This window comes from Bombina bombina, chromosome 4 (assembly GCF_027579735.1).
Source record: "Bombina bombina isolate aBomBom1 chromosome 4, aBomBom1.pri, whole genome shotgun sequence".
Lineage (NCBI taxonomy): Eukaryota > Metazoa > Chordata > Amphibia > Anura > Bombinatoridae > Bombina > Bombina bombina.
In genome coordinates, this window is record NC_069502.1 from 832,366,890 (window position 1) to 832,387,661 (window position 20,772).

At 36.4% G+C, this 20,772-nt stretch overlaps 1 protein-coding gene across 4 annotated transcripts in view; it reads left to right on the top strand.

The window, feature by feature from the left end:
- The window catches only part of LOC128657177 (oocyte zinc finger protein XlCOF7.1), a 221,488-nt gene that overhangs the window by 15,954 nt on the left and 184,762 nt on the right, over positions 1 to 20,772 (top strand). For all 4 annotated transcript variants that reach the window (XM_053711424.1, XM_053711426.1, XM_053711427.1 and 1 more), the window contains exon 3: positions 11,592 to 11,696. In XM_053711424.1, coding sequence (XP_053567399.1) covers positions 11,592 to 11,696 — 105 coding nt within the window. The remainder of the gene's footprint in view (positions 1 to 11,591; positions 11,697 to 20,772) is intronic.

The window sequence follows — 20,772 nt, forward strand, 5'->3', positions numbered from 1 at the left end:
CCCCACTGCAAAAATTAATAAATTTAATACATACATAGACGCAAACAAATTCATCAGAACTTTAACTTTGAAGAGATATTTTGCAAAAAATGCCCTAGAGAGGGAAGTACAACAACCCAGAAAAATTATACCTAACACCAATGGTTTTATACATTCCGGTTTGAAGAATAAATCGTCTTTTTACCCCAAACATGAAAAGGGGTCAATATTAGAGACTTTTGAGAAATTAATTATAAATGATATAAAAAATATACCAGAAAAGAAAATCAATAAAGTAAAATACAATCTGTCAAAGAAACAAGAAAACTTAATTAAAGAACTAGAAAATAATAACGAAATAATTTTTAAAAATGCAGATAAGGGTGGCGGGATCGTAATTTTAGATAAAGTTCACTACATGAGAATATGTGACAACTTACTCAAAGATGAAAATACCTATAAAAAGAGTAAAATTAACCCCACTACGTTTTATACTTGGGAACTAAAATCACTATTAAATAAATATAAAACTTTAGAAGTGATAAATGAAAAAGAATATGATTACCTTTTTAAAAAAACACCAAGAATCCCTGTGTTCTATATCTTACCTAAGATACATAAGTCCCTTACGGACCCACCAGGCAGGCCAATAATGTCTGGCATAGATTCTGTGACTGCCAACCTATCACAATATGTGGATAGATATCTGCAAAAATATGTAGTATCTCTTGATTCATATTTAAAAGACTCAACAGAAGTAATTAAACTTTTGGAAGATATAACATGGACAGAGGAAATGTGGTTAGTTAGTTGCGACGTAACATCACTCTATACTATAATTGAACACTCAAAAGGCTTAGAGGCGGTAAAACACTTCTTAAATAATGACTCCACAATCAAAAAAGAACAGGGAGATTTCATTTTAGATAGCATAGATTTTATTTTGAACCACAATTATTTTCAATTTGATGATTCATATTATTTATAAATATGTGGGACTGCTATGGGGACTAGGTTCGCACCCAGTTACGCAAACCTTTTTATGGGTTTATGGGAACAACAATTTTTAGCCACCCAGGAACTGGGTGCGAGCCTAGTCCTCTTTAAAAGATACATAGATGATGTAATCATCATTTGGAGAGGGACATCAGAATCTTTAGAAAATTTCTTTATTAATATGAACAATAATAATCATAACATCAGATTTACTAAAGAAATGAGTAAGGAATATTTAAATTTTTTAGACTTACAAATTTATATAGAGGAGGGAAAACTGAATACAAGAACATATTTTAAACCGGTTGACAGCAACAACTTTATACACTCAACTAGCTGTCACCACTATTTATGGAAAAATAATATCCCTAAAGGCCAAATGATGAGGGTTAGAAAAAATTGCAATAAGAAGGATGACTACTTAACTCAGTCACTCATTCTGAAAGAAAAATTTATTGAAAGAGGGTACAAAGATAATGTTGTGGAAGAGATAAGACAAGATATAGAAAATATAGATAGAAGATCCCTATTAATAAAGAAACAAAAAGAACCAGATAATGTACAAACCAACACAATCAAAATACCATTTGTCACAGAATATAATGCCAATTATAAAATAACAGAGCAAATTATGAAAAAACACTGGCATATTTTGAAACAAGACAAAATACTAGGACCTCTAATTAATGAAAGACCCCATTTTGTTTATAGAAGAGCAAACAACCTGAAAAATAAGCTGGCCCCCACTACTATAAAGAAAAAACGAAACAATGATAGAGACCTAAAAGGAAACGAAATAAAAGGCTTTTTTCCCTGTTTTATCTGCAAATCCTGCAGACACTCACAGAAAAGAAAAACAGTTGTTTCTAACACAAATAAAAAGGAATTTAAAATCCACGATTGTATTAGATGTACAGATAGTAATACAGTGTATGTAATTCAATGTAAATGTGGCCAACAATACGTAGGAGAGTCGGAAAGACCCCTACGGGAAAGAATTAGAGAACACATTCTATCTATCGAAAACATGGATAAAGAAAGAAATAAAGATTTACCGGTTCCTAAACACTTTAAACAATGTAATGGAGGTAATCTAAAATGTTTCCAATATATGGGGGTAGCCAAACTGCCTAAACAAACAAGAGGAGGGGATTTACATAATAAACTTTTGCAGTTAGAAAGTAAATGGATTTTTAATCTGGATACACTACACCCTCAGGGTCTTAATTTAGAAATTGAACTAGGGAGCTTTTTTAAATAAAAATTTTTTTAAAAAAAGATTTTGTATGCAATAATCCCTAAAAAAACATTAAATTTATATAATAACAGAGTATATATCCCCTTAATATAAACTTGTTCTTTTATATGTTTTTTAAACGTTTTAATCTATTAAACATTTTAAATCTATTAGATATCCTAATTCCCTAAATTCCTTTATTTATACATCGTCTTAAGTACTCTTATAAATAGTCACAATTATGACATCACCTTTTATAAGTCCATTATGTACGGTAATATGTTTTTTATATATATACCAATTATTATTATTAATAGTTTATTAATAATATACTAAGAATGTTTCACCTTTAAGATCAGATCTCACATTTATTACTTTTAACAAATGAATTTTTAACAAATTAGTGGTTATTAATAAATTATTAATTCATCCAAAACTATGCTCTTTTTTGAGAACTTATATCTATAAGCCTCTTATTCTTATAAGCTTGTATTTTCTTAAGTATTTATTCTTCTCTTCTATTCTTTTTCGTTCTTTTAAAAAATACAATATTTAATTAGGAAAGTTAACTTATTATAAACATTACATTGTGCATAAAAAGCCTGATATTAGGAATACAATGGATATTGTTTAGCAAGCACAAAATGTATAAATGTCTTAATTAACAATAAATCAGTATTGGCACTAATGGTATAAAAGGACCCCATCAGTATCATCCGGTATGGTTTGACAAAGGCTCCAAGGAGCTGAAACGCGTTACCAATACGGATGATACACTGAGGATACAGCAACAGAGACGTTGCTAAGGACGTTACCAAGGAAGTCCGGAACTAAACCGCTGACGTCATTTCCCGCACTTGTGGGCGTGTCTAAGGATCGACACGGGACTTTGTGTTTGGCGTCTCCCCTAAACTGACGAGCATTGGAAGCGGATCTAAATAAGGTACCAGTTTCAACTTTGAAACTGTTTTCAAATATAAGTACAGCTTTTGGAGTTATCAGACTGAATTGTCACTTTGCTGAAAGTCTCCCATACGGACAACTGGAGCTCCTAATACTATCTTTACTTTCACATGCTGGCTTATTGTGATAACAAGTGGATTATACTGCTCAATCAGATTTAAATTTAAACAGGAGTGGATCACTTTTTCAAACAAAAAGGACATTTTAAATATATGCTTAAGCCAGATTGTAAGCATACCAACTGCTATAACTTTTAAACTCAGGATAATTGTTTAAGGTTCCTTTTTTTAAAGAATCTTTTAGTGCATATATTCTTTTAGACTGTTTATATATATTTTATTCACAAGTATAATTAGTTTAACTATAAGATTGGTACCAATAGGGAGGTGTATCACTAGTATTATTGCTTTTGTATATTTATTGTTCGTTCTATATACTTTTTTCTTTATGAATTAATAATTAAATTTTAACAATAAAATTAATGATTATTTACATTCTGTATTTCATATATTTCTTATTTTATATTTTATAATTCATATTACCAGTACTTAGTGGACCGTTCTCTTTTTAAAACTAACCGAAATAAAACCAAAGGATAATAATAAAGATATTGATATAGAAGCCAATATTAAAAAGATCTATTGCCATTTGTGTTTTACACATATTGGCGCTCACATATATACCCATTTTTTGTACTCTTGATTGTTTTCAGGCTTAGGGATTGCCTGTTTTTTATGTGTAGCCCAGATCTTATCTAGCGCATTGTTTCTCTCACACAATTCCCCTTAACTATTATATTTATTAACCCCTAACCTGCCCCCCACAACGTCGCCGCCAGCTACTTACAATAATTAACCCCTAATCTGCCGACCGCAAAGCGCCGCCACCTACGTTATCCTTATGTACCCCTAATCTGCTGCCCCTAACACCGCCGACCCCTATATTATATTTATTAACCCCTAATCTGCCCCCCTCAACGTCGCCTCCACCTGCCTACACTTATTAACCCCTAATCTGCCGAGCGGACCTGAGCGCTACTATAATAAAGTTATTAACCCCTAATCCGCCTCACTAACCCTATCATAATTAGTATTAACCCCTAATCTGCCCTCCCTAACATCGCCGACACCTAACTTCAATTATTAACCCCTAATCTGACGACCGGAGCTCACCGCTACTATAATAAATGGATTAACCCCTAAAGCTAAGTCTAACCCTAACACTAACACCCCCCTAAGTTAAATATAATTTACATCTAACGAAATTAATTAACTCTTATTAAATAAATTATTCCTATTTAAAGCTAAATACTTACCTGTAAAATACATCCTAATATAGCTACAATATAAATTATAATTATATTATAGCTATTTTAGGATTAATATTTATTTTACAGGCAACTTTGTAATTATTTTAACCAGGTACAATAGCTATTAAATAGTTAAGAACTATTTAATAGTTACCTAGTTAAAATAATAACAAAATTACCTGTAAAATAAATCCTAACCTAAGTTATAATTAAACCTAACACTACCCTATCAATAAATTAATTAAATAAAATACCTACAATTACCTACAATAAAACCTAACACTACACTATCAATAAATAAATTAAATACAATTCCTACAAATAACTACAATTACATAAACTAACTAAAGTACAAAAAATAAAAAAGAACTAAGTTACAAAAAATAAAAAAATATTTACAAACATAAGAAAAATATTACAACAATTTTAAACTAATTACACCTACTCTAAACCCCCTAATAAAATAACAAAGACCCCCAAAATAAAAAAATGCCCTACCCTATTCTAAATTAATAAAGTTAAAAGCTCTTTTACCTTACCAGCCCTGAACAGGGCCCTTTGCGGGGCATGCCCCAAGAAAATCAGCTCTTTTGCCTGTAAAAAAAAACATACAATACCCCCCCCCCAACATTACAACCCACCACCCACATACCCCTAATCTAACCCAAACCCCCCTTAAATAAACCTAACACTAAGCCCCTGAAGATCTTCCTACCTTGTCTTCACCTCAACAGGTATCACCGATCCGTCCTGGCATCCGGTGCTGAAGAGGTCCAGAAGAGGCTCCAAAGTCTTCCTCCTATCCGGCAAGAAGAGGACATCCGGACCGGCAAACATCTTCAACCAAGCGGCATCTTCGATCTTCTTCCATCCGGTGCGGAGCGGGTCCATGTTGAAGCAGCCGACGCGGATCCATCCTCTTCTTTCGGCGTCTCCCGACGAATGACGGTTCCTTTAAGGGACGTCATCCAAGATGGCGTCCCTCGAATTCCGATTGGCTGATAGGATTCTATCAGCCAATCGGAATTAAGGTAGGAATATTCTGATTGGCTGATGGAATCAGCCAATCAGAATCAAGTTCAATCCGATTGGCTGATAGAATGCGAGCTCAATCTGATTGGCTGATTGGATCAGCCAATCGGATTGAACTTGATTCTGATTGGCTGATTCCATCAGCCAATCAGAATATTCCTACCTTAATTCCGATTGGCTGATAGAATCCTATCAGCCAATCGGAATTCGAGGGACGCCATCTTGGATGACGTCCCTTAAAGGAACCGTCATTCGTCGGGAGACGCCGAAAGAAGAGGATGGATCCGCGTCGGCTGCTTCAACATGGACCCGCTCCGCACCGGATGGAAGAAGATCGAAGATGCCGCTTGGATGAAGATGTTTGCCGGTCCGGATGTCCTCTTCTTGCCGGATAGGAGGAAGACTTTGGAGCCTCTTCTGGACCTCTTCAGCACCGGATGCCAGGACGGATCGGTGATACCTGTTGAGGTGAAGACAAGGTAGGAAGATCTTCAGGGGCTTAGTGTTAGGTTTATTTAAGGGGGGTTTGGGTTAGATTAGGGGTATGTGGGTGGTGGGTTGTAATGTTGGGGGGGGTATTGTATGTTTTTTTTTACAGGCAAAAGAGCTAATTTTCTTGGGGCATGCCCCGCAAAGGGCCCTGTTCAGGGCTGGTAAGGTAAAAGAGCTTTTAACTTTATTAATTTAGAATAGGGTAGGGCATTTTTTTATTTTGGGGGTCTTTGTTATTTTATTAGGGGGCTTAGAGTAGGTGTAATTAGTTGTTGTAATATTTTTCTTATGTTTGTAAATATTTTTTTATTTTTTGTAACTTAGTTCTTTTTTATTTTTTGTACTTTAGTTAGTTTATGTAATTGTAGTTATTTGTAGGAATTGTATTTAATTTATTTATTGATAGTGTAGTGTTAGGTTTTATTGTAGGTAATTGTAGGTATTTTATTTAATTAATTTATTGATAGGGTAGTGTTAGGTTTAATTATAACTTAGGTTAGGATTTATTTTACAGGTAATTTTGTTATTATTTTAACTAGGTAACTATTAAATAGTTCTTAACTATTTAATAGCTATTGTACCTGGTTAAAATAATTACAAAGTTGCCTGTAAAATAAATATTAATCCTAAAATAGCTATAATATAATTATAATTTATATTGTAGCTATATTAGGATGTATTTTACAGGTAAGTATTTAGCTTTAAATAGGAATAATTTATTTAATAAGAGTTAATTAATTTCGTTAGATGTAAATTATATTTAACTTAGGGGGGTGTTAGTGTTAGGGTTAGACTTAGCTTAAGGGGTTAATCCATTTATTATAGTAGCGGTGAGCTCCGGTCGTCAGATTAGGGGTTAATAATTGAAGTTAGGTGTCGGCGATGTTAGGGAGGGCAGATTAGGGGTTAATACTATTTATGATAGGGTTAGTGAGGCGGATTAGGGGTTAATACATTTATTATAGTAGCGGTGCGGTCCGCTCGGCAGATTAGGGGTTAATAAGTGTAGGCAGGTGGAGGCGACGTTGAGGGGGGCAGATTAGGGGTTAATAAATATAATATAGGGGTCGGCGGTGTTAGGGGTAGCAGATTAGGGGTACATAGGGATAATGTAAGTTGCGGCGGTTTACGGAGCGGCAGATTAGGGGTTAATAATATAATGCAGGTGTCAGCGATAGCGGGGGCGGCAGAATAGGGGTTAATAAGTGTAAGGTTAGGGGTGTTTAGACTCGGGGTACATGTTGGAGTGTTAGGTGCAGACGTAGGAAGTGTTTCCCCATAGGAAACAATGGGGCTGCGTTAGGAGCTGAACGCTGCTTTTTTGCAGGTGTTAGGTTTTTTTTCAGCTCAAACAGCCCCATTGTTTCCTATGGGGGAATCGTGCACGAGCACGTTTTTGAGGCTGGCCGCGTCCGTAAGCAACTCTGGTATCGAGAGTTGCATTTGCGGTAAAAATGCTCTACGCTCCTTTTTTGGAGCCTAACGCAGCATTTTTTTGGACTCTCGATACCAGAGTTAATTTTATGGTGCGGCCAGAAAAAAGCCCGCGTAGCGTTAACAACCCATCTACCGCCAAACTCCAAATCTAGGCCATAGTGTTAAACAATCGTTGCTAAATAAATCTCTTGAGTTGATGCTTGTAATTATATTGAGATTAGAACAGTATGTGCTGTAGTCGAATAACAGAACAATAGATATAATACTATATTCTTGTTATTAACCCTGAGGTTGCAACCATTAAAAGTATCAGTTGATTAAATGTGCAACAGATGTAATTGTATTCCAAACTCTCAGCTGTGAAGCTTGCCTCTGTGTGATTAGTGCCACAGTTTAGCCGTTTTTATACAGATTATTATCCACAATTCTATTTGTCATATATATTTGCTTACCCACCAGAGATTAAAAGTTTCTCTGTGATAGGATTTTAAGTTATTTAGACTTTGCGAACTGTATATGCAAATCAACTGCTGTGTATTCAGCTGTTAGAGTTGTCTATTGCGCTCACAATACTGCATAAGATGTAATGTTAAATTAAATCTTTGATGGTAAAAGACAGCGTTTAGCCTGCTCAAATGATCACTGTTATGCTCCTCTCTGTGCTAGTCTAAGTAATATATCGTTAACAAGATATTATATTGGCATGGTTCTGAAGTGCCTAATAAGCGTCTTCTATTAATTCATAGTACTGATGACCATTATGTGCCCATAAACGCTATAGCAGAACAGAAGTTAACAACACCTATTACCCCAGGTAACCTAGCCCTAACAAACACAGGAGCTCCCTGACTCCTCACCAGTTCCCTAACAAACACAGGAGCTCCCTGACTCCTCACCAGTTCCCTAACAAACACAGGAGCTCCCTGACTCCTCACCAGTTCCCTAACATGTTTCGCCGTATACACAGCTTTCTCAAAGGGGGTTGAAACATGTTAGGGAACTGGTGAGGAGTCAGGGAGCTCCTGTGTTTGTTAGGGAACTGGTGAGGAGTCAGGGAGCTCCTGTGTTTGTTAGGGAACTGGTGAGGAGTCAGGGAGCTCCTGTGTTTGTTAGGGCTAGGTTACCTGGGGTAATAGGTGTTGTTAACTTCTGTTCTGCTATAGCGTTTATGTGCATTTAATGGCCATCAGTACTATGAATTAATAGAAGACGCTTATTAGGCACTTCAGAACCATGCCAATATAATATCTTGTTAACGATATATTACTTAGACTAGCACAGAGAGGAGCATAACAGTGATCATTTGAGCAGGCTAAACGCTGTCTTTTACCATCAAAGATTTAATTTAACATTACATCTTATGCAGTATTGTGAGCGCAATAGACAACTCTAACAGCTGAATACACAGCAGTCGATTTGCATATACAGTTCGCAAAGTCTAAATAACTTAAAATCCTATCACAGAGAAACTTTTAATCTCTGGTGGGTAAGCAAATATATATGACAAATAGAATTGTGGATAATAATCTGTATAAAAACGGCTAAACTGTGGCACTAATCACACAGAGGCAAGCTTCACAGCTGAGAGTTTGGAATACAATTACATCTGTTGCACATTTAATCAACTGATACTTTTAATGGTTGCAACCTCAGGGTTAATAACAAGAATATAGTATTATATCTATTGTTCTGTTATTCGACTACAGCACATACTGTTCTAATCTCAATATAATTACAAGCATCAACTCAAGAGATTTATTTAGCAACGATTGTTTAACACTATAATAGCTAATCCACAGCATGAGTCAGTGATACATACATGGAAGCTGCACGTTTAGTGTGCAGAAGCAGATAAGAGTTTCTGCCTAATAACAATACACTGTGACAACTACACTATCTAATAGTACAGCAATTGAGTAGGCTCCATATACATCACACAATATATGCTATTAAGTCAATCAACAATTATTTAAGATTATCTCTATAAGGGGTGAATTATAATATGATACCAGATGTATGCTGGTTCATATTAATATAAGGGTTAACTATTTCTGACTATAACAAGATATATGGAACAACCTTAAGCTGACTATAAGACTCTGCTGACATATGCTTTAGCTTGTTTATACCCATAGCTATCTTCTCAGTAATTCAAATAAACGTATTCACATTTCGTAATTGTAATTCACTATACAGTGTGAAATATTAACTTTATTTGATAAGTACTTTACAAGAAGTGCAAGTGGTTTAAAATCAATCGTTTACTATACATAAGATCACAAAACTATTATTTGAGATTAAAATACAATGTTTCAGCTTGTGTTACAAGGAACATACTAATATGAATACCTAAGTATACACCAAGCACACTGATTGCTAAACCTATGATGCACGTTTTGCCCTCATTCATGTGCTCCATACAATTCTAATATCGTAGATTTTCAAGATATTTTGTGTAACAATTGAATAATATAAGAAGACTTTTTCCCTGCAATAAACTTATGGTTAACCTTAATAATTAACTCCAGTGTTGATATATGAAACATTGAGTATCAACATTATCCTTAAGAGTGCAGGGGTTAGCATACACTATATTCCTATTGTATACACCCTATCTATACAACAACCGAGAACTGTCATATCCAGACACGACAGTGATAAAAGATATATAATTTATCACTCCCCAGGTAGCTATTGTTTTTAATTGCACATCCCTTTATTTTATCTCCGTTTTTTTTGCGTACTAATAAAAGTTATGTTTTAATTATTCAAGCGTACTCCCCTTACCATTGGTACTCTATCTCTAAAATTACACACATAGTGTGTCACAAGAGGACTACAAGAGTGCTATTTGTGTATTCTTTCATTGCCTTTGGGCCTATGTTTTTTCTGTAATCTAGCATATTATGTATAATTGTTTTGTGTTAAAATTGTTAGGTCCAATATAGGACTATAGATACATAAATAAAAAGAGAGAAGCGCTCAACCTGGGAATGAACAAAAGCATAATAGCTTGTTCTATGGCTAGTTACCACCCAAGAAGCAGCCTCTTTTTGCTCAACATGTGCCTTTCACAGAGAATAACTTCCCTGAAGCATATCAGTCTGATCCTGACTTCACAGTACAGTCCAGCCCCAAATACCAGGCAATCCCTCTCTGAACAAGAGAAACAGCAAAACCCCAGACGTACGTTTCGGCCTATTGTGGGCCTTGTCAGTGAGGTGCAGCCATATCCCTCTAGGCACACTGAGCAACGGGTCCACATCGGGATTCCCGCATCACACTTAGGGAGACTTCCGTGTCATAATTTGCATAAATAAAAAGAGAGAAGCGCTCAACCTGGGAACGAACAAAAGCATAAAAATTTGTTCTATGGCTAGTTACCACCCAAGAAGCAGCCTCTTTTTGCTCAACATGTGCCTTTCACAGATAATAACTTTCCTGAGGCATATCAGTCTGATCCTGACTTCACAGTACAGTCCAGCCCCGAAATACCAGGTAATCCCTCTCTGAACGAGAGAAACGGCAAAACTCCAGACGTACGTAGAGCGATATGGCTGCACCTCACTGACGAGACTCACAATAGGCCAAAACGTACGTCTAAGGTTTTATTGTTTCTCTCGTTTAGAAAGGGATTGCCTGGTATTTCAGGGCTGGACTGTACTGTTAAGTCAGGATCAGACTGATATGCTTCAGGAAAGTTCTTCTCTGTGAAAGGCACATGTTGAGCAGAAAGAGGCTGCTTCCTGGGTGGTAACTAGCCATAGAACAAGCTATTATGCTATTGTTCGTTCCGGTTGAGCGCTTCTCTCTTTTTATTTGTATCTTTAAACACATTCATACACTGATTTGGATACCGTTATGTCAAATAGTTTTTGATACATTTATGTTATACATTCATCCATCTCTGTGTTGTTGGTGCACAAAGTTTGAGGGCGGGGCTTATGATGTCATTTTCTCAGTGCAGGAATAACAACTGAGGGTTGTCCTATATTTTGCAATGCAACACTTAATTCCTGATATTTACTGTGCATATATGCAATATTTATTGTGTGTGCAGATATTTTGCAATGCCTTGCCTTGTGACCGTGATGAGATGGGGAATATGATAACAGGATACATACATGTGATGTTTTACTCTTGCAGCGTGTGACTAACTCACTGACAGCGAGTCACATGACTGGGGACAAGACGACAACAGAGAGGATACTGACCCACACCCTGCAGATCATGTACCTGCTGACAGGAGAGGTGATGGAATATGTCATAATAGCAGCTGCATGTCCCTGTCACTGGCTGTATTTGTTTATTTACACATATTAACATGGTTTGTAATGATTACAATCTGCTTATTGCAGCCTGACATGCCCTCGCTTATTCTGTACTTGGGGTATATAACCTTTTCACACTAAGGGCCAAATATATGTATTTTTTTTTTTGTATATACTTTAAAAAGCAGGTTTAACCTGAAAAACAAAACATCTACAAATATATTATTATATTATAATAGACCACAAGTATTCAAACATTTACAGAACATGTTTAGCATTTCTTATTACTGAGGATGGCTACAAAGCTGCCACATTTCAAAGAAATTTGTTTATGCAAAGAAAAGTTACCAGAACCTGTAAAACAGAGTTAAATAGTTTAGGGGTTAATGGCTGTTAGGGGTTTAGTGATTTTGGGGAACTATTATAGTGGGGCCTAACAATTTATAGGTTAAATGCTTTGAGGGCAGTTTATGTGTTTATTGCGGAGCGATCAAGGAGCCTATAATGCCTGTGGGTACTGCCCACTGTAACAGTTTACAGCTTTTAAAAAGTGGTATTAAACGTTTATATTTTTATGCATTGTGCACGTGATAATCATCTGGTAATATCATGATAACTTTGGCTCTCATTATAAGCATGGGATTTACTAATTACGTTTTGTTAAATATTTTAACTGGTGACTTCAAATACCAACAGTTATAAGAAGTCTGGTAACCACCTAGTAATTGTATGTTAACTAGTATGCAAAGCTCACAGGTAGAAGACACAAAGCCATACGTATTAATATCCACAAGGATCGTCCTGTCTGTTATGCCCCACAACAGAGTTTGTCAGTTCTAGTAAACTAATATGTCACATCTATTTACTCACCCTTGTGTGGCTTCTAGTATCAATGTAGACAAACAATCCCAATGCATGCGGGCACGCTATTAATCTAACAGCGCATGGAGCTTTCCTCTTCTAACTCCAACTAGTCAGCGGGTAAATCACATGACTGTTTAATCCAATGCCGCTCAACATGGACAACGTAGCTGCAGAATCAAGCTCAAACCAGAAAATTTGTACAAAAAACAATGAATAGAACTTGTGCTATATAATGAAAACTCTAAACTTTATTTAGTGAACTTATCCATCTTAAAAACGAACATCAAATCATTAAAGACATCATGCAAATCCAAGACTGGCATTTATTTGCTACCATGCTGTATTTATAGCCCTAAAAACACACTAATAAAATTACTCTGATATAAGACTATTGTGTGTCTCATTGATGAAAAGATTTCATGATGTCACTACTTAATTTAAAGCAATATCCAAATACATAAATACGTAATATCCAAATATTCAATCCACAAAGTGGGGTACCAAATCCGATGGACCATCCCATATCAAAATCAGATCATCAATAAATCATTTACTTTGGGCAAATTAACCTCTTTAGGTAATTCATTTTTATAAACAATTTATTGTTCATCTGATTTTGATATGGGATGGTACCTGACTTTGTGGATTAATTAAACACTAATGTAGTGGGATTCACACTTTACCTATCAGTATCAGAAACATCAAATTGAATATTTGGATATTACTTTGAAAGTTACAAAAAACAGCCTTATTCAAACTGTATAGAAAACCCATATCAGGCAACTCCTTAGTACATGGTAATGGTTTCCATCCCAAACAAGTTCTTTATGGGGTTTCAAAAGGCCAATTTATTAGATTGAAATGGATTTGCATTATTCAAGACTATTTTGAACGACAAGCAGAAGCTCTTTCTGAACGATTGCTAGAGAGAGGATGTATGTGATTAATAAGTCCTACAATGAGGTAGCTAATATGGATAGACAATCTTTATTGGGTGGTAAATAAAATATCTGTATGATACATTAAGTAACATTCATTAAATATTATTTAGAACAATATTATAAAGTGTGTAATATCATCCACAGACATTGTAAATTGTTGGCAGCAGATAAGAAGTTGGAAAATTAGGTACAAAAACATTGCAGGTTTGCTACAGATGAAATCATACACTTGCCAAAATAATAGTCCCTTCCTGTCTCCCTAAAGTTGCTTCTCCGAATAATTCCTGGTTAAGATTTAACGGTGTGTACAGGTGTGAGAATACAGATTGTAAAGCCTGTGAACATGTAGCCATAGGTACACATTTTTGTTCCATGGTGATAAATGAACAAATTGAGGAAAGCTTTAACTGCACTACCACAGTTGTAGTTTATTTAATTACTGGCACAAAATGTAAGTTGCAATATACAGGGTTAGCCACCAGGGATGTTCGTTGGAGAATTCGTGAACAAGTTAGAAGTCCAAAAAGAGGTGGTGATAAATTGAAATTGTTGGAGTAGCAAGAAGTGTATTGGATTTTAAAACTTAGAACTAGAATACCAGAAGGGCTCAACTCAGAATATGACCTTTTTGGCAATGAGTCTGAGCCGTCAGCAGTTTGAATTGATATGGAGTAACAAATTTACTCTGACTTTTTGTATCAGATAGTTGCTATATCTGATGTATATTATCCATTAATTCGTATATAGAAAATGATTACATTTTAAATAATATTTTGTATTGATGGTTCATATGTAAATGTGCTTTTTAGTAATAATGATATATTTATGTATTTGGATATCTGTTTAAATTAAGTAAATGATAAAGCATGAATAAGGGGCTGTGACCCCTAAACGTTGTTTTTCTATGTGAATAAACTGTCTATATTGAAATATTGAGTGCTGAGGACCATCTTTATCATTGACTATTCATTTAGGGACCTGGCAGTGTCCTTAGGTCTTTCGTGCTCTCCTCCATAATTGTGCTGTTCTGATTTTTTCTCTGTTAAAATTAAGTAGTGACATCATGAAATCTTATCACCAATGAGACACAAGGTAGGATTATATCAGAGTGTTTTATCAGTGTGTTTTTAGGGCTATAATTATGGCATTGAAGCTGAAACGTGTCAGCCTTGGATTTGTGTTCAGATATTTTGCAATCCAACACTTGATTCCATATTTACAGTATACTGTGCATACTGTGACAGAAAGTCTGGTTTGGTGATAGAGGGGAGTATATATTAGACCAGGCTTAATACATTTCACTTCACCATTTTGCTAAGAAACCCCAGGGAAGTGATTAGTGTTTTTTTAGTTGTGAATACCTTACAGCTGTTAAAGACAAACTCAGGTGTGGCTCCTGATTACTGCTCCTAGGGTTTAAAAGGGAAGCATTTATCTAGCTAAGTAGATTACAGCCAGACAGGAGGCCTGATATGATGTGTTGTGAAAAATATTATGTACTAAACGTTTTGCTTTATTTCTGTTTACTGTTACATTCTGTAAAGGACATTTGTGTTGCTGCAGACAGAGATTTGCTTTTTTGGAAGCTTGTGCAGAGAAGCTTGTCCTTTTGCCTTACCTGTGAACAAACTGAATGCTGCTGTTAAAGTCACCTTGCTATTTTGGAAGAAAATACAGTTTTGAAAACTTTAACTGGATTGTCCTCCATTGCATTTAAACCCTAGAAGACCGTGGTTGCCAATGATTCTGTCTGTCTGTGGGTTTTATAATTTGCAACATGGAGGAAGTTATTAAACCATTGATTCAGTCTACCGCTGTGCAACAGGAGGCCAATAGAAAAACTGCTGAAAAGAGTGCAGCTCTGCAGCAGTTGGTGTTGGCACAGACGGAGAACGCTATGATTATGGCAAAAACACAGAAAGAGAGTACTGAAGTGCTGGTGCAACAGATGGTCACAATTCAAGCAGAAACATTCAGGAAGGTTTGTGAGGAACAGCAGAACGCCACATGCACCTTGCGGCAATAGATTCAAGCTATATCTGAGAGACTGAACTCTGATCCTGTTGGTGGCTGTCAAGGCTCTAAAGTTATACAAGCTAGTCACTATTTTCAAAAGATGTCTGCAGCGGACAATGTTGAGGCGTACCTTCTTGCCTTTGAGAGAACAGCGGAAAGAGAAGGATGGCCAGCAGATGAGTGGGCGAGCATACTTGCACCTTTTTTTTTTTTAATTGGAGAACCTCAAAAGGTCTACTTTTGACCTAGAGCCGGAGCAAGCCAGTGACTATGACAAGCTGAAGGCTGAGATCCTGGCACGCCTAGGAGTGACAAATGCAGTACGTGCTCAAAGAATCCACTCTTGGTGATATGCATTTGATAAAGCTGCAAGATCACAGATGTTTGACCTCATTCACCTTGCCAGGAAATTGCTGCAACCAGAGGTTAACTCCACTAATAAGATTGTGGAGTTATTGGTGATGAATTGCTTTCAACGAGGATTACCTGCTTCCCTGCGTCGGTCAGGGTGACCCTCAAACTGCAGACCAAAGGTATATTGTGGTAGGAGAAGTTCTGCATCTACCTCCAGCAGATTTACCCTCCTCTCCTATTTGCCAGAACCCTACAAGAACTGGTTAGACTGTTCAAGGGGAAGGGGGGTGAGAGACCAGCAGTTATATTTACATAAAACAAGGGACACTCCTCTGGGAGATAGAGGAACATTTAAATATACTATAGAATGGGGAGAGGAATAAACAATGGAAAATTCAATAATATTGATGTGGTGCAGACCTTGAAGGACACATTTTTTAACTTGTTAAGAAGGAAGAGGATACATTTTATATATCCTCTTAAAAAGACAGGGATTTTAGCGCTCAATAAATATACACAATAATAACGGTATGACACCAAATGAGTTTAAACTATTTGTAATAATTTATTTTGGCTTGTGTCCACTTAAGTGCATAGATTCAGCAGACCACTCCCCCAACAGATGCATCCATTATAATATATTTATTAATCCATAAATATATTAATAGCACATATGTTATGTATAATACAATAAGTTAAAAAAGCATGGCCAGCTTATAACCAATAGACATGGGTAGATATGCAAGTATTTAAACGTTAAATGCAACACCTCAACCAGAGGGTAGCCCTGTACTACAACAGGAATCTGCTATCTTAGTAAATCAATGAGGATCCATGCAAATCCCTTGCATAAATAAGTCAAAAGCAACACCTCTCTCAGAGGATAACCCAGTTTTTGTTAACTGGAAAAGTGTCAACATGAGAAAATACCCGAGGATCTATGCCAGAATGTACAACAGCATGTAGATAACAACATGACTTGTAACAAAAGCATATACCAGTAGTGCTTACTAGATGAACAACACCCAAACCAGAGGATAGCACCACTCTGTAAAAGAAAGTCCAGGCTATCATGGTAATAAATAGGGATCTATGTTCGTCCTCCAGTAAGTACATACAAGTTTGAAAGCGTACAGTAAAACAGCAATGACTTAAAGGGACACTGAACCCAAATTTTTTCTTTTGTGATTCAGATAGAGCATGCAATTTAAAGCAACTTTCTAATTTACTCCTATTTATTTTTTTTACGTTCTCTTGCTATCTTTATTTGAAAAAGAAGGCATCTAAGGTTTTTTTTGGTTCAGTACTCTGGACAGCACTTTTTTATTGGTGGATGAATTTATCCACCAATCGGCAAAAACAACACAGTTTATTCACCAAAAATGGGCCGGCATCTAAACTTACATTCTTGCATTTCAAATAAAGATACCAAGAGAATGAAGAAAATTTGATAATAGGAGTAAATTAGAAAGTTACTTAAAATGTCATGCTCTATCTGAATCACAAAAGAAAAAATTGGGTTCATTGTCCCTTTAAACCATATAAGTATACATAGTATTCAAGTGCTAGATACACATAGACTCAAACGTGGTGCTGAAGAAATGTGTGTGGTATTAGGGATAGAGCTACTTAAAGCCAAAAAGAGATATTTTTTAGAAAAGTATTGTTCTTATCCAATTAATCTATTAAATTTAACTTAATTTGAGGTATATAAAATTAGAACCTGACCATATGATGTCACTTAAATTTAGAGTGAGGCAAAAGGATAAATATAATATGACTTTTAATATAAATGTATTTCAAAAGTTAAAAATTAACAAAGTTAACAATAGAGTTCATAATGTGATGCCGGCATCAAATAAATTAAAATACATCAAATTTAGCGTGATTAAAACAATAGAAGCAATAAAGGACTTGGTGATATAACAATCATTAATAGTAATAGCTGATTTAAAACCAAAGGTCTATAACATAAATAAAGACTATAAAAGATGTTAAATCTGATAACCTAAAAAGCGGCTATATGTGCCGCTAATAATGAATACCTTACATGAAATGTCCAGTTCAGAATGGATTGGGACTCTCAATGTGATACAAAATATTGGAGAGAATTTCCTACAGGTATTCACATATGAGCTGTTGGCAAATTCCTCTGCAGAAATTAGGAAGGAGTCCGTGAGACTGTTGTTGAAAGAGTTAAGATGGAGTCCTTGGATGAGTTGTTGCAGTCTCAGATCAAAGTAAAAAAATGCTCCGTAAAGTGTGGAAACTGTTGTAGCAAGTTGTGGAGCAAATTGAGACCGGAGCAAGTGGAAGTATTCAGAGCGTTCAGTTCATTTAAACCACGGCTTACGGTCACCACTCAGATGGGTTCCGGTGCAAGGGTCAGTGTAAATGCATCTAGTTTGCCGGGGATGCTAGCTGTCCTTGTAATTACGTTATCGGTTCTCAGCGTGAGAGAGCAGAGAGCAAAGTTGGTAGGCTAGTAGATCATGGGGCAGTAATTATACTTTTGGAGACTATTCGATATCGTAAGAATAGCTTGAAGTACCTGACCTACTACAAGTCTAACCAACTGAATTTCACTGAGAAACAAAGAGTGAGCAAAGTTCTACGCGTTTCAGCCACCTGGGCCTTTATCAAGATCAAACGTGGTGCTGTTAGATTTGTCAGTTCAGTGGTAATCAGCACTTATTATCGGATATGGTATATCCACTTTTTGTAATTTATGTATACATCATCGTCTCAAAGTAACCTTGTATTGAGTAGTTACTTAGAGTTTTGTCGGTAAAGACCCGCGTAGCTAACGCTGCTTTTTTTCCCAATGCACCCTTAAGACAACGCTGGTATTGAGAGTTGTCTGAGGGGCTGCGTTAGGCTCCAAAAAGGGTGCGTTGAGCCAAATTTACCGGCACTTCAACCCTCAATACCAGCGTTGCTTACGGTAGCGGTAAGCTGGCAAAACGTGCTCGTGCACGATTCCCCCATAGGAAACAATGGGGCAGTTTGGGATGAAAAAACCTAACACCTGCAAAAAAGCAGAGTTAAGCTCCCAACGCAGCCCCATTGTTTCCTATGGGGAAACAGTTACTAAGTCTGCACCTAACATGTACCCCGAGTCTAAACACCCCTAACCTTACACTTATTAACCCCTAATCTGCTGCCCCCGCTATCGCTGACACCTGCATTATATTATTAACCCCTAATCTACCGCTCCGTACACCGCCGCAACCTACATTATCCCTATGAACCCCTAATCTGCTGCCCCTAGCACTGCCGACCCCTATATTATATTTATTAACCCCTAATCTGCCCACCCAAAGTCGCCGCTACCTTACCTACACTTTATTAACCCCTAATATGCCGACCGGACCTCGCCGCTACTCTAATAAATGTATTAACCCCTAAACCGCCGCACTCCCGCCTCGCAAGCACTAGAATAAAAAGTATTTACCCCTAATCTGCCCTCCCTAACATCGCCGCCACCTAACTTCAAGTATTAACCCCTAATCTGCCGACCGGACCTCGCCGCTACTCTAATAAATGTATTAACTCCTAAAGCTAAGTCTAACCCTAACACCCCCTTAAGTTAAATATAATTTTAATCTAACAAAATAAATTAAATCTTATTAACTAAAGTATTCCTATTTAAAACTAAATGCTTACCTGTAAAATAAACCCTTATATAGCTACAATATAACAAATAATTATATTGTAGCTATTTTAGGATTTATATTTATTTTACAAGCAACTTTGTGTTTATTTTAACTAGGTGCAATAGCTATTAAATAGTTATTTACTATTTAATAGCTACCTAGTTAAAATAATTACAAAATTACCTGTAAAATAAATCCTAACCTAAGTTACAATTAAACCTAACACTACACTATCAATAAATTAATTAAATAAATTACCTACAATTACATAACAATTAAATAAACTAAACTAAATTACAACAAAAAACAAACACTAAATTACAAAAAATAAAAAAAGATTACAAGAATATTAGGCTAATTACACCTACTCTAAGCCCCCTAATAAAATAAAAAAGGCCCCCAAAATAATAAAGGTTCCTACCCTATTCTAAATTAAAAAGTAACTTTTACCAGCCCTTAAAAGGGCTTTTTGCGGGGCATTCCCCAAAGTAATCAGCTCTTTTGCCTGTAAAAAAATACAAACCCCCAACATTAAAACCCACCACCCACATACCCCTACTCTAACCCAAACCCCCCTTTAAATAAACCTAACACTACCCCCCTGAAGATCTCCCTACCTTGAGTCGTCTTCACCCAGCCGGGCCGAAGTCTTCATCCGATGGGGCAGAAGAGGACATCCAGGCCGGCAGAAGTCTTCATCCTATCCGGGCAGAAGAGGACATCCGGATCGGCAGACATCTTCATCCAAGTGGCATCTTCTATCTTCATCCATCCGGAGCGGAGCCATTTTCTTCCAGCCGACGCGGATCCATCCTCTTCAACCTACGCCTACTCGCCGAATGAAGGTTCCTTTAAATGATGTCATCCAAGATGGCGTCCCTCGAATTCCGATTGGCTGATAGGATTCTATCAGCCAATCGGAATTAAGGTAGGAAAAATCTGATTGGCTGATTGAATCAGCCAATCAGATTCAAGTTCAATCCGATAGGCTGATCCAATCAGCCAATCCAGATTGAGCTTGCATTCTATTGGCTGATCGGAACAGCCAATAGAATGCAAGCTCAATCTGATTGGCTAATTAGATCAGCCAATCGGATTGAACGTGAATCTGGCTGATTTAATCAGCCAATCAGATTTTTCCTACCTTAATTCCGATTGGCTGATAGAATCCTATCAGCCATTCGGAATTTGAGGGACGCCATCTTGGATGACGTCATTTAAAGGA